General features: G+C 36.3%; 1 protein-coding gene across 1 annotated transcript in view; it reads right to left on the minus strand.

Annotated features, from left to right (window-relative positions):
- SRPX (sushi repeat containing protein X-linked) overlaps positions 1–16018 on the minus strand; it is a 93607-nt gene that overhangs the window by 9461 nt on the left and 68128 nt on the right. Inside the window, exons 5-8 of the mRNA XM_044666840.1 lie at positions 9797–9923; positions 8336–8457; positions 4899–5078; positions 605–738 (exon numbers count right to left, since the gene is read on the minus strand). Of these exons, the coding sequence (XP_044522775.1) occupies positions 605–738; positions 4899–5078; positions 8336–8457; positions 9797–9923 (563 nt within the window). The remainder of the gene's footprint in view (positions 1–604; positions 739–4898; positions 5079–8335; positions 8458–9796; positions 9924–16018) is intronic.

Here is a 16018-nt window from a genome sequence, read left to right on the forward strand (position 1 = left end):
GAAAGAAGGAAGGAAGGAAGGAAGGAAGGAAGGAAGGAAGGAAGGAAGGAAGGAAGGAAGGAAGGAAGGAAGGAAGGAAGGAAGGAAGGGAGGAGGAGGCCATGAACTGGCTTCATTCTTTAGTATCCACTTCACTTGTAATTCACTTTAATTCAACAAAGATATATCAAACACCTAGAAAGACACTGACAGGAAATGGAAGAGAGAAAAAAGTTTTGAGAAGATAGTCTCTGCTCACATGGTACTTATTGTCAAATAGGTGAATCAACACAAACACAGAAAATGATAATACAAAATACATTTTTAATGTAACAAATGTTTGTTAAGCACCTACCATGTGCCAGGCACTGGGCAAGGGGTCTAAGGATACAATGACAAGAAAAATAGTCTTGCCCTCAAGGTGCTTCCATTCTATGGGGTTAGGGGTGGGGGACTGTATATATAACAAGTGCAGAAAACAACTGTGGATTCAAAGAATGAAGAACTCTGTAAGGCTGGAAGAGGAAAAGATCACTCCTGACTTCTTTGGGGGAGGAGGTGAAAGAGGGACCTCAGGGAAAACTTTCCCCTGTCAACCTCTCTCCCTCCCTGAAGTGTCTCTTACCTGTAGCATTGCAAGTTGTGCCCTGTAGAACAAGTTCCGAGCAGTTGGGGTAGATACAATTAGGAGCCTCCTTTTCTCATAAAACTGATCCAGAAGGGCAGCGGCTGTCCTAACACCCACATTGATCTTCATAGCTGAAATAGGAAAGGCCTGAATCAGAGATAGTCAGTTTCTGTTCAGAGCACTCCATAACTCCAGGCAATACATTTATTGACATGCAGTAAATGTCTCCTATGTGCCGGCACCACATTAGTGCTAGAGATAAAAACATGGAACAGTCCCAAGCCTCCAAGAACTTATCATGTAATGCTAGAATAAAGTCAGTAGGAAAGGGTGAGCCACTGAGGGGAGGATCACTAGGGGATAAAAATAGTAAGGAAAAAAGGCAAAATTCAGGTTGACTGTATAAATATGAAAATTGATAAAGGCTGCTATAATAATATATATTATTATTTTAATTAAAGCCATGCTGATAGATAAAGTTTTTAGACCACGTGCTTGTAAGAATTCAAAATCGCCGCCCTCGCCATTACTGTCTCCTGTCTCCTCCCTAATCTGCTGGCCAAGAGGCCACTCCCTCCTAACCCAGGAGATATATACTCTTCCCTGCCTTGAGATGTAGGTGTCCCCACGCCCAAAGAACCGGAACCGCAAACCCGTTGGACCACGGGAAATGTAGTTTGGCATCTCCCAAATTTCACTTTTACAACTGGAAATATCATTTGGAAAAGGCTTTCTTCAGGTTAGAGCTGAAGGAAGCCAAAGTGACAAAACTGAGACCCAGACAGATTAAGTTTACTTGCCTAAGGGCTCATGGGTTGTGACAAAGGCAGAATTCAAACTCAGGCCCCCAGACTGCAAATCCCTCAAGACACCCTAAATGCCTATAGATAAAAATAAAGATATTTACTAAGTGATAAAGGCTACCCAGAATAACATTTGGCATTCATGCAACATTTTGAGAATAATAAAATGTTTTCTTTGGGTAAGTCACTCTCTCCTATTTATTCTTTCATATTCAAAGTTCTTGTACTTTGCAGAGCTGGATTATTTTTAAACTAGGGTTTTTGGTTTTTTGGTTTTTTGGTTTTTTGGCTAAATGAAAGTAATTGGTATGTAAACTCATCTCACATAGACTTGTTGAAAGCATTCTCTGGACAAATCCAGTAGTAAACAGAATGCTAGAGAGAATATGTACCACTTTCTATTCCTACATAACATTTTTTTTCTGCCAAGGGACTATATTTTGAAAGATATTTATTCTCCCTAACTTGGAGATTATGAATATTTGGTATAATTTTAGCCATTTAAAATATAAAAATATTGTTCTTAAAATTTTATGAATTTTATGGAGTTATTTCCAGATTATTATGTGCTACAGTTTGGTTGGTAACAATACTCCAGTTTCAATACATTTGAATAATTAAGTTCATAAGGAAATTTTTATTTCTGCATTAAATAATTTCTGCCATTCCTTTGCATAATCTGAAACCTTAAATCTGGGTTACTTGAAGATAACATTCCTGAAATGTCTGGCTGTGATAACTTGGTCCTGAATTGTCTTCATAAATGCTTGTTTCCACAAAACAAATCTGCAATATTTTGTCATTTATTCAATATTCTTTAAAATAATATTACTGATTGAAGGCATTTGGATGGTTAACTCAAAGTTAATTCATGTTCTAAGGCTGATACTATCAAGTTACTTTTAAGATAGACATGATAAATGTATAAAATAGCACTGTTTTGGTCAGCTAAGACCATTTAGTCAAAGCTTGAACAACTAAATTAATAAAAAATTGAGAGATTCTCTCATGTAAACTATAGAGAAGTTCAAAATCTTGTTAATAGACTTAATTACTATAAACAGTATTATAATGGGTTCACATTTAATAGCTGGAAAAAATATACATGACAGCCAAATTCTTTCACTTCCAAACATTTACCCTACAGTTACACAAAACAAAGGCCTCCCAGGTAACCCAAAGAAGAACATGAATCCCTCACAAATTCAATTATCTGGAGACCAAAACTTAAAAGCACATAGGATGTGTGTGTGTGTGCACGCACGCACGTGTGTGTGTGTGTGTGTCTGTGCTTGAGCAAGACAGAGAGAGGCAAAGAGAGAAAGAGAAAGAGAAAGAGACAAAGAGACAGTCAGCCAATATCCTACTGTAGACCCTCATCGCTCCATAACTGAATTATTGCAATACCCTTCTGGCTCGTCTTTCCCTGCTCCAGTCCATTTTCTACTTAGCTGTCAAAATCATCTTCCTATAGTACAGGTTTAAGCAAATCACATTGCCTCTGCCCCAAAATAAATTACTCTGTTTGGTGTAACTTCCCCAACCCAGTCTTTCCAGTCTTCTTGCACTTTAAATCCCTCCATATAGTCTGTGATCCAGTGATATCAACTTCCTTGTTCCTCAAACAAGGTTGTCCATCTGCCAGGTCCTGACATTTCTTTTAGCTTTCCTCCACTCCTGGAATGCTCTCCCTTCTTGTCTCTAACTCTTGGCTTCTCTTGATTCCTTCATGTGCCAGATAAAATCCTACTCCTGCAGGAAGAATTTCCCCATTCCTCTTATGCTAGTGCTTTCCCTTAGTTAATTATTTCCAGAGTATCTTGTATACAGCTTGTGTGTACATAGTTGTTTAGATGTTGTCTCCTCCATTATATTATGAGTTCCTTAAGGACAGGGATTATTTTTGCCTCTTTTTCTATACATAGCACTTAGCATACAGCTAAGTACATAGGAGGTGTTGAATAGTTATTGACTGACTGACTAATGAGCATTCTAGCTGAAACATTGTAAACAGCCTTGCATCTAACTGAGAGACCAGATTATCAATCACACAGGAAGTAAATCTATTGAAGGTCATAAAATCACAGGATCATTAGGTTAGGGCCTAATAGGACCTTTAGAGGTCATCTACTTCAACTCTTATTTTACAGATGAAGAAATAGGACTAGAAAACTCTCCTGGTCTTCCTACTTTAACTAGATGTTGGGTTATTGATAAAGAAGGCAGCTAGGTGTAGGGGAAACTACATTGGTAGACAATAGATCTGTTCTCTGATTCATTTTCTCTAATCTCTCCTGCTAACTATCTGTGTGACCTGGGACTAATCACTTTATCTGGGTCTCAGATTCATCATTTATGAAATAAAGAAGATGCACTCTGATTGCTAAGGTCTTTTGTAGCTCAAATATTCTATGTAAATAAAATTCAGAGGAATAAAGTGGGGTCCTTAGAGTCCCCAGGTATCTGATGCACAAAATCTATTTTGTATGGGGCTTGAAAGAAAAGAGAAGTAAAATTACCTCAGATGAGGAAATCACTCATACTTAATAGCATAAGAGAGAAGTAAAGAGAAATTGAGTGTGTTGGGGATGGAGAGGAAATGGGGAAAAGGAGAAGAAGGAAGGAAGGAAGGAAGGAAGGAAGAAGGAAGGGAGAAAGAAGGGAAGGAGAAAGGGAAAAAGCATTTATTATTATCTACTATGTATCAAACACTATGCTAAGAATTTCACAAACATCTCATTTGATCCCTACAAAAATCCTGTGATATAGGTTCTATTACTATCCCCATTTTACAACTGAGAAAAATTACTTGGTCAGAGGTTAAATGACTTGTTCATAGTCTTATAGCTAGTAAGTGCCTGAGGGAAAATTTGAATTCAGGTCTTTATGACTTCAGGTCCAAAGCAGGAGAGGTAGGGACATGTGCTCAAAGGCTTCTTCTGTCACTTCTGATGATAATGACATCTTATCATTATTTGTGTTTTAAGGTTTACAAAGGCTTTCATCCATTGTTGTATCTGAGCCCTACTTACTGGAAAGGTAAATAGTATAGATATTATCAGTTCAATTTTGCAGAGGAGGAAACTGAAGCTCCCAAAGATTAAATAATTTTATTCAGGATTTCTCAGAAAATACTTAGTAGATCCAGAATCAGAAGCCTTCTATTTCAGAGCTCTTTTATTTTACCACTCTGTAGAAAGGGGACACTGGGAGCACTGGAAGATGAATGTTCTCTGCTTCAATATTTTGTCAAGCACCAATCCTCGTTTTATGACACAAAATAAAAAAGGAGCAAAGCAGGAGGGAAAAGCCTGTACTGAGGAGGGTTGGGGTAATTTTCAACCATTCAAGTGAAATAAAATTACATTCAAACCCTCAAAATTGAATAGAAGTCCTATTCTACTTTCCTGTATTCCATCCCTTTCATCCTGAACATATGAAGTCACTAGGCTCTGCAAGATCAGCCCAGGAACCAGCTCCTAACTTACCTTTGCAAGTTGGATCTGTGCCTGACCACGCCAAGTTGGACTGACACACTCTGGCTGGGCTACCTTGTAGCTCATAGCCTCCAATGCAGGAAAACTCACAAGTTGCTCCATAATTATTGCCATCACTGGAGCATTTGATATAGCCGTTCTCTGGAGCATGAAGTTTATTGCAACGCTGGACTGTAAAGAGAGGGAATTCAGAAAATAAAGCCTCCAAAGCAATGGCTACAGCCATAAGAAGGAATTCTGGTGTCTGTTACAACCTCCAAGAAAAGGAAAGGTAGAAGGGTGAGAAAATTCAGTGTCCTGTGGCCAGCAAACTTTCTTCTCTCTGTTTTTTTTTTATTATATACTTAATAACCACTCCACCAACAAAAAAATTTAAATAAGCAAATGCATAAGAAAATTATATGCTGAGCCACAAATTCCACATTGTTTACAATTTGTTTAAAATTATATAAATTATACATGTGTGCTAATATAAACATCTTCAGCTCTTGAGTTCCCTTTGGATTTGTTTTACTTTGATACTTAAAATCTTTCTGCATTTCTTGAATTTAGAGTTATTGGCTGCCTCAGCAGAAACTCCTTTCCTGTGCAACCCAATCTTTCATCTTTATCCATCTTAGCCCTACCATTTTGGAGTTCCTGACTCCCTTTCTTTCCATCATAAGCTTCAGAAACCCCATTCTATTGTTCACAAATTTTCCAACACCTTAGACCTTTTCCTGACATCTTTTTGTACTCATGGAAACCGCAAGAAAATGCTGTAGCCTTGTCTCTCCTAGAATGGATGCTTTCTTATATTTCTCCTAATGTACTGGTCTAGGAATAAGAAGTGGCAGCTTACTCTTAATTTCTTAATGTCATCTCTAGAACATCCTTTATATTTCCATTATTCAGGAATCTCTCCTTTTGAGGTTCACTTCATTTGTCTTAATAACAGCCCTATTCATTTCCTGGTAGCCTTCATGAATCTCCAGATCATTTTCTCTCTTTTTCAAATGTTTACTACCTGGATCATAGTCTCTTTTTATGAAAACCCCTGCCATCATACCTGCATGCTTCAACAAATATGAAAATGTAACCTCTATAAATATGAAATATATATATTAGTAATTTAATTAAAGCCATGCTGATAGATAAAGTTACTAATATATATATTTATAGCAGCCTTTATTATTTTTCATATTTATAATCTGGCGGCCATGCCTCCAATATAGGGCATTAGAGGATACATTTATGTACATTAATGTATAGCTTAATAAACTTTTGGGGACAAAGACAAAGAATCCTCTGGACTCTTCTGAAATGCCTGACCCTTTCTCCATGAGTCAACTGTTGTCGCTGGGCTTGTCCTCTTCCAAGGGAACTACCATTTGTCCCTAGATTGTCTGGATGCTGCCTTGTTCTGGTCCAGACTGAATATGGTGAAAAGAAGCCCTTCTATTTCACCTGAGAAGTCTGGCATCTAATCTCCACCATGCTCTTCCCATCCCTTTATGACCTTTCCTCCATCCCCTAACTTCCAGTTACAAAAGTCCTCATTCCTTTCTAGGGCTGATTTCTCCCCCAAACCCCTCATCGGCTGGTACAGTTTGCAGTAGGATAGAGGTGGTACAATCACAACCCCCAACTCTTTCCCCATGCTCTTGCCTTCTTTTCAATACCCACCAAAATGTGCTGCCACATGACCCCTTGGGAGAGTGCAAAGTTAGAAACTGGAACTACAACTACTAACCTGACTATGTAGAGAAGGAAGCATTGCCAGTGTCCCATGAACTAACCCTCCCTCACTTCAACCTGGGACAAAGCCCCAGCTGCCTCCATCATAGTTACAGTTCAGGAAATAGTTTATGGAGGCTGGTTTTATGAACCTCTGTCTTTGGGCTCTTCATATAAACCAGTCACTTAGCATGGGGAAATAAAAGGAGCCTGTGGATGACTGACTATTTCATGGACATGGATGGAGACAGGAAGTGTCACTGAGGAAGAGTGTATAACTTCAGAGTCTCTGGAGGGAGGCAGAGAAGAAATATAGGAAAGAGGTTCTTCCATAATATTCTAAAGCTTCTACCTAAGAATTAGGCAGAAAATGCAGCATCTCTTATTGCTGTCATCAGGGGGACACCAAAAGTTCTATTAGCCCATTAGTATCTCTCAGTGCCTAAAATTTCCATAATGAGAACCATTCTTTTGAGTTATGGCATTGTTGCTTCTGACCAGGGATGTGCTGAAGCCTGCCTAGACCAGTTTAAGTGGATTGTTAACATTTTCTGTGTGAACATTTATACCTTGGAGACCAGAAAAAGTTACAAATCAAGACTTGATTTATTATTGTGTGGCTAGACCTAAGAAATGTTAATAAAGCAGATTAAACTTAAAAGTATGTCATGCATATTTTTTGGAGACTCAGTACACCACTGTCTCTGATACTCCCAAGACCCCAAAAATCAAAATTCGAGAGAAAAATGAAAAGGTAAATAAGAAAGAGAGAGGAAAAAAATAAACTTTTTTAAAGGGTTTCAGCAAGGTAAAATTGTTTTTATTCCTATATGGAAAAATGATATTTGTAACTCTCAAACTCAAATCCTGAGACAAGGCTGCCTGTAGCATTCCTGGCAATAGAGTTTGACTGGCAATACTTGGTAAGGAAAGGTTCCTAGATGTTCCATCAAAAACATGTCCATTTATTTCAATTCTCTCTGGATACAGGCAGTCTTCCTTTGTTTCTTTTGCTATTGTCCAACTCTTACTGGTTTATTGAAACTTCTGTACTTCTATCCTATTATCAATTCTATGAGTCCTTTTGCTGGTTTCTTCAAAGAAATAGTAAATGCTAGCATGTGTTCCACCTAAGAGTGGTCCCATTTGTAGAGTGCCTTATTTACCATGCAGCTTAGTCACTTGGAGAGATAAAGAGACTTGAGCAAAATAATAGAGTTTATAAATGGCAAAACTAAAATTCCCGATGTTTCTGATGCAAAGTCCAATGTCTCTGTTTATTAATAGCAAGCTAGAACTTTTTATAGTTTTTAAATTTGTAAAACACTTTACAAATATTCTTATTTTGTAATCAAAACAACCCCCAGAGTTAGATTCTATTAAAATTGTCTCCATGTTTACAGGTTAGGAAACTGAAGCAAAGAGAGGATAAGTGACTTGTCCAGAGTCATATAGCTATTAATTATCTGAGATGGGCTTTGAACTCAGGTCTTCTTGACTCTAAGCCCAGCATTCCTTCCACTATATTCCCTACCTGCCTAGGTACCAAGACTCCCAATGCTTGACCCTACCCTAGCTTTTTGGGCTTCTGAACTGAATCAAAATGAAAAAAAAAATAAAGACAACCTGCCTTGCCATGCCAGAGATTGAGTAGTTCTTGAGTATAGATAGTAAAAGAGAAAGAAATAGAAAGTATCAGCTATCATTCTTACCTCTGACTTTAACATGGAATTTGCAAGTTCCCTTGTTTTCAGCTCTGTCATAGACAGTGTATTGGATCTTATGGTATCCTTCTGGGAAATCTGACCCTGGAGGCAGGCCCTTCAAAATGACACTGAAATAAAAAGGAAGAGAAACCCCCAAAGAATTGTTTTCAAACCTCTACTGAATGCCTACTGAACTTGGACCACTGTGCAGGGGACAGGGGTAGAGATACAAGAGAATCTAAAGATACATCTTTGCTCTTTTTAGGAATAGTTGTTTCAGGGGAAGCTAGGTGACTCGGTGGATTGAGAGCCAGGCTCAGAGATGGGAGGTACTGGGTTCAAATCTGGCCTCAGAAACTTCCTAGCTGTGTGACCCTGGTCAAGTCACTTAACCCCCATTGCCTAGTCTTTACCACTCTTCTGCCTTAGAACCAATATACAGTATTGATTCTAAGACGGAAAGTAAGGGTTTAAAAAAAAAAAAAAGGAATAGTTGCTCCCACTTTTCCCCCACATCAGGGGTCATCAAACTCTAGCCTATGGACCAAATCCAGGAAGCTGCTTGTTTTAATAGAGCCCACAAGCTGAAGCGCATAACATGAAATTGGTTTGCTATGTTGTACATAGACCCAAAGATATACCTGATTCTTTCATCTGACCACAAAGCATTCTTTGAGTTGTGCCATCTGCCTTGATCCTATGATTATTACTCCAAAATTGACTGAAGATTTATTCATGCCTCATTTATACCTTTTGATTGCTTGACTGATTCAATACATCTAGATGGACTTTCTTCAATTATATTCATTGGAGTGGATAACAACCTTTACATGATTACATGATTACATGATTACAAACCTTGCATTATTATTACCTCTACTTTACAGGTACAGATGGACTTCCTCAGGGTTACAGAGCTACTAAGTATCTGAGGCAAGATCAGAACTCACATCTTCTTCTATATCATGTCTAAAAATTCCTAGACATTATATGACACTATCAGCATCACTTCATGCCATAACTGTAGTTTAAAGGGGACAAGATAATATCACATGAATTTATACCCTGTCTGTGATGCATATAGATTATATGACCTCCTCTCTAGCCCAACTTCTTCATGGGCTAGTACAGTAGTAATACTATGGGACTGGTCCATCTGTCTCCCCTCCTCTCCCTTTCTCAAGTGGAATTATGTACAAGTAAAAGGATTTTTAAACTTTAAAGGTTTCTATAAACATTTTAAGTACAAAACTATTAATAGTTTATGTTAGTTTATAATAGTTATTACATAATTATAAAATACATATAACATATATAAAATAATTATTAAATAATATATTAAATAGTTTATAATAAAAGAAGAGCAATTAAAATTTGGCACCTGACCTATTAAAGAGAACTCATCATCAACATCACTGAATATATGGAATAATATGATTATTAAAACTAAAATGACCATTCACTTACTCAGTCAAAATGCCATCCGCAGTGTCCCTTCCCTCTGGAGTCTCCCAGAATACCCGGACAGTCAGCTTATTGGGCTCTGCTATCCGCTCCTTTACACTGGGGCACTGAATTCTGGGGGGCTCCACATCTGATTAAATAATCAAAAAATTCTCACTGTCATCAGTAAAGAGACAAAGACTTCAACACCTAGGACCAGATGGATAAAAAGCAGAATCCAGATAAATGGATCCACTCAGTACTTGTCAACACCTCTTTTCTTTTCTCCTCTTTCCTTTTCCTTTTCCTTTTCTTTTCTTTTCCTTTCCTTTCCTTTCTAACCCTTACCTTCCATCTTAACACCAATATTGTGTATTCGTTCCAAGGCAAAAAAATGGTAAGGGCTAAGCAATAGGGGTTAAATGGTTTGCCTAGGGTCACAACAAGTAAAACACTTTGTAAACTTAGAATCATTGCCTTGTTCAGAGTAGCTAAGTCTTTCAAAGTAATCATCCTTACAATATTGCTGTTACTGTGTACAATGCTCTCTGGTTCTGCTTTGCATTTTCACTTCACTTTGCATCCATTCATATAAGTCTTCCCAGGTTTTTCTAAAACTATCCTGCTTGCCATTTCTTATAGCACAATAGTAATCCATCATAATCATGTACCACAACTTGTTCAGCTATTCTCTAAATAATGGGCATCCTCTTGATTTCCAATTCTTTGCCACCACAAAAAGGGATGATATTTATATATTTTGTACAAATAGGTCATTTTCCCTTTTCTTTGATTTCTTTGAGATACAAACATCATAGTGGTATTGTCAAAATATATTATCAAAGAGTATGACAATGTTATAATCCTTTGAGCTTAATTCATATTTATTCTCCAGAATGATTGAATCAGTACACAACCAAAATGGAACATTAGTGCACCTATTTTTCTACATCTCCTCTAGCATTTATCATTTTCCCTTTCTATCATGTTAGCTAATCTAACAGGCATGAGGTAGTATCTCAGAGTTGTTTCTATTTGAATTTCTCTAATAAGTAGTGATTTAAAAGCATTTTTTCATGTGATTATTGACGGCTTTAATTTCTTTTGAAAATCTCCTGTTCATATCTCTGGATCATTTTTCAGATGGGGAATAGGTCTTATTTTTATAATTCATGGCTCAGTTCCCTAAATATTTGAGAAATGAGGCCTTTATGAAAAAAATTTGCTATAAAATTTTCCCTCCAGTTTTCTGCTTTCCTTCTAATTTTGACTGCATTGGTTTTATTTCAGCAAAACTTTTGAATTTCATGTAATTAAAATTATACATTTTGCTTCTTATAAACCTCTCTGTTTCTTTTTGATCACAAACTCTTCCTTTATACATAGACCTGATAAAAATTTTTCTATGCTCCCCTAATTTGCTTGTTATATTACCCTTTATGTCTAAATCATTTATCCATTTTTGGCCTTGTAAGGTGTAAAATGTTGGTTTATACTAGTTTCTGCTAAATTGCTCCCCAATTTTCCTAGCAATTTTGCCAAATAGTGAGTTCTTGCTCCGAAAACTTGGATCTTTGAGTTTATCAAACACTAGATTACTGTAGTTATTTGCTGTGTGTTGTGTACTTAATCTATGTCACTGTTCTACCACTTTGTTTCTTGCTTAATATCAGATTGTTTTAATTTTTACCACTCTGCAATATGATTTTAAAATCTAGTACTGCTAAGCTGCATGCCTTCACTTCTTTTCATTGATCCCCTTGATATGTTTTATCTTATGTTCTTCCAGACGAATTCTGTTAATATTTTTTCTAACTCTAGTTTGATTGGTATTACATTGAATTAACAAATTAATTTAGGTAAATATTTTTTCTACTTGTCATTTTTATCATATTGGCTTGGCATACCCACAAGCAATTAATATTTCTTCAATTGATTAGATTTTTATGTGAAAAATGTTTTGTAATCATGTTCTTATAGTCCCTTAATTTGTCTAGGCAGGTAGATTCCCAAATATTTTGTATTGTCTATAGTTATTTTAAATGGAATTTCTTTCTATCTCTTCCTGCTGGATTTTATTAGTAATATATAGAAATGTAGATGATATCTGTGGTATTATTCTTCTATTTTTCAACTTTACTAATGTTATTGTTTCAACTAGTTCTCTACAATTATTTAAATAAATCATCATTTCATCTGGAAAGAGTAATAGTTCTGTTTTCCTCACCGCCCATTTTTATTCCTCCAATTTCTTTTACTTGTCCTACTGCTATAGCTAATATTTCTAATACGATATTAATAGTGGAATTCTTATTTTACCTCTTATCTTAGAGGATGTTTCTAGTTTACCCTAATTAGAGATCATCTTTGCTCTTGGTTTTGGATAGATACTACTTATCACTTTAAGATAGTCTGCATTTATTCGCATGTTTTCTAGTGTTTTTAATAGGAATAAGTGTTGTAATTTTTCAAAAGTTTTTTCTGTATTTGCTAATCCTGTGAGATAATCACATAACCTTTCTTGTTTTTGCTATTGATGTGGGTTAATTATGCTTATAGTTTTCATTGAACCAACCCATACATTCTTGGTATAAATCCCACCTGGTAATAGTTTTTGTTGTATTCTTCTTGCAAATATTTTATTTAAAAATTCTGTACTGGTATTTATTAAGGAAATGGGTCTATATTTTTCTTCTCTGTTTTTGCTCTCCTTGGATTAGATAGCAAATTATACTTGTGTGTAATAATAATAAAGAGCCAGAGACCAATTTTATGATAGAATGGAGAGAGAGAGAGAGAGAGAGAGAGAGAGAGAGAGAGAGAGAGAGAGAGAGAGAGAGAGAGACTCTTCTAGCTCTCTCCTCCCACCAAATTTACTCTGAGACTTGGAGGGGTTATCACATTGAAACTGGGTGACCTGGATGGTCATGCCACCCCACAGAAGTTGGGGGCCAGGCTTCCCTGTAAGATGAGGTATGTGGTACCCCAATCCAATTCTGAATGAGGCTAGAGTTCACTCAAGCTGCCCCCAAAGTCAGTCAACTTCATAGTGGGTGGTCTGGCTCCAAGATGGAGGCAACTAGACCAAGCTGTGGTTCCACCCTCTCTCATTGTCTCTCAGGCACTCTGGAATGCTATCTGACTAATGAATGGCTTTTATTAATCACAATTCAGGGATTGGGGAAAGGGGTGAAGGGCAGAGGGATTTGGGGTTCCCTCTTCTCTATTCTTATGGAGTTCGTTGTGTAAGTGGGAACCTTAATGGATCCCACACCTAAGTTTCTTCCCCCACCCTTTCTCCTTCTGTATCTATTTCTATCCTTTCCTTTAATCTTAAATTTTGACTGAAAGGGGGTCTCTCAGCAAGGCTGGGTAATAGGGAAAGGAGATTAAGAGATTGTTCCCAAAATGGAGTCCAAACACTTATCTAACTCAATGATTGAAGTTTTGCTGGGTAAGATGCAATGGAATCTTTGACCAGGGAATCAGGGTTTCAATGTCCAAAGAAAGATCCTCAAGACTGGATTTGAGCTGAGATGTCCTCCTCCTGTTTTCTCTCTCAGACCTCTACCTGAAGCCCTCTTTCCTTCCTCCCCCAGGGAATTACCCAGAATTCTCTCTGGTCTCAATTGTCACCAACTTTTACCAACTGTCAGCCACTCCTTCTCTGGCTCCTTTTGTCCCATCCCCCTTGCACAAATCCCATCCTTACATGTGTCATAGAAATAAATTAGTAGAACTCCTTTACTTTGTTCAAATAGTTTGTATATTATTTAAATTAATTGTTCCTTAAAAATGAAATTTCATTAATCTCTTTAACTTCTTTTTTATTTAACAGATTCTATTCCTGCCACTAATTTTAATTCTATATGTGTCTTTCTGTTCAATTGTGTTTCTGATAAACAACACATTTTTGGTTTCTGATTTTAATCCATTATACTATCAGCTTCCATTTTATGGATGAATTTATTCCAATTATTTTCAGAATTACAAATATTCAAAAAAATTATTATTCACTATGTATTTCCGTCTAAACTATTTTTTTCTATTTATCTTTCTCTTCTTACCCTCTCCCTCCTTAAAAGTATGTTTAACTTCTAACCATCGCCTCCCATAATCTGCCACCCCTCCTTCCTTTTATCCCCTTCCCCTCCTACTTTCCTTTTGGATGAAATAGATTTCTAAACCCAAATGTGTGTGTATATGTATACACATGCGTGTGTATGTATATATATATATATATATATATACATATATATGTATATATGTATGTATGTATTCTTACCTCTTTTGAATCAATTAAGATGAAAGTGAGGTTTAAGTGTTGTACTTTCCTCAGCATTTTCCCCTCCACTGTAAAAAGCTCTTTCTTGTGTGCCTCTTTTATATGAGATAACTTTCCCCATTTTTCCACTTCTATCCTCTCCCTTTCCTAGTGCATCCCTCTTTCTTCCCCTTCTATTTTTTTATATCTAAATAAAACTTCCTCTTATACCTTATGTCTAAATAGACTCCTTCCAACTGTCCTAATAATGATAAAGACATTAGGAGTTACATGTATCATCTTCCCCAAAGGAATGTAAGTGTTTTAACTTTATTGAGCTCTTTATGATTTCGCCTTTATGTCTACCTTTTTATGTTTCTCTTGAGTCATGTTTGAATGTCAGTTTTTCTATTCATCTCTGGTCTTTTCATAAAGAATGTTCAAAAGTTCTCTATATCATTAAATGTTAATTTTCCCCCTGAAAAATTACATTCACCTTTGATGGGTAGATTATTCTTGGTTATCACCCTAGCTTCTTTGCCTTCTAAAATATCATATTCTAAACTTTCCACTTCTTTAATATAGTATTTATTAAATCTCGTGTGATTTTGACTGTGTTTCAGTGGTTTTTGAATGATTTCTTTCTGGCTACTTGAAGAATTTTTTTCTTTACCCTGAGAAATCTGAAATTTGGCTATTATATTCCTTGGGAGTTTTCATTGAGATTTCTTTCAGGAAGTGATTGGTACATTTGTTCAATTTCTATTTTACATATTAATCTAGCATATTGATATAGTTTTCCTTTATACATTCTTGAAATGTGATATCTAGTATCATTTTTGTTCATGACTTTCAGGTAGTCCAACGATTCTTAAAATTATCTCTCCTTGATCTATTTTCCAGGTCAGTTGTTTTTCCAATAAGCAGCTTTTCCCAATAAGCTATTTCACATATTCTTCTATTTTTTTACTCTTTTAATTCATTTTTTATTTTTTCTTGCTGTTTTATATAGTTATTAACTTTAATTTATCCAATTATAATTTTCAAAAATTATTTTATTCAGCAAGCTTTTTGTACCTCCCCCACCCAATTTGGCTAATTGTGCTTTGTAAAGAATTATTTTTATTAGAGGAGTTTTGTACATCTTTTGTCAAGCTTTTAATTGTCTTTTCATAACTTTCTAGCATTGTTTTCATTTCTTTCCCCAACGTTTCCTTTATCACTCTTGTATGATTTTTTAAATAATTTTTAGCTCTTTGAGGGATTCTTTTTGGGCTTATGTCAGATTCATTTTTTTTATTTAAATATTTGCTTGTAGCTGTTTCCACATTGTTGCTTCTGAATTTGTGTCTTAATCTTCCCTTCTACCATAGTAGATTTTTATGGTCAGGTTCTTTTGTTATTGTTGTTTGTTCATTTTTCTAGTCTATTTATTGACTTTGAACTTCATCTAAAAGTTGGACTCTGTTCTTAAATTAGGGTACTTTCTCAAACTTCAGACTTTTTCACACTGCTGTTTTCTGAGCTTGTTCTGCGGGATTAGAAGTTTTCAGTATTTCCAAAGTGGTGTGATCTGGGGAAATATGTGGTCATTGATGTTCCTATGCTCTGGTCCTTACCCAGGAAGGGCTCTTGCTCCCTTACAGCCACAAGCAAAACTGTTCTTCAGGGCCCCAGTTCCCTGGAGACTCCAAATGATATGTGAAATTATTCATCATGGAGACTAAGCATGTAAAACTGGGAGATTTCAACATGCTCATCTCCCAACAGAATCATAGGGGGAATTTATAGAGGGAGTTTCATACCCTCCTCCTCCTGAATTGTTGACCCACTTCATTCCATTTTTCATGCCTCTGCTATATCCATGAACTGAACGTGAATAAAAAGGAAGGGAGGAAGGAAGGAAGGAAGGAAGGAAGGAAGGAAGGAAGGAAGGAAGGAAGGAAGGAAGGAAGGAAGGAAGGAAGGAAGGAAGGAAGGAA

Source organism: Gracilinanus agilis, chromosome 3 (genome assembly GCF_016433145.1).
Source record: "Gracilinanus agilis isolate LMUSP501 chromosome 3, AgileGrace, whole genome shotgun sequence".
Lineage (NCBI taxonomy): Eukaryota > Metazoa > Chordata > Mammalia > Didelphimorphia > Didelphidae > Gracilinanus > Gracilinanus agilis.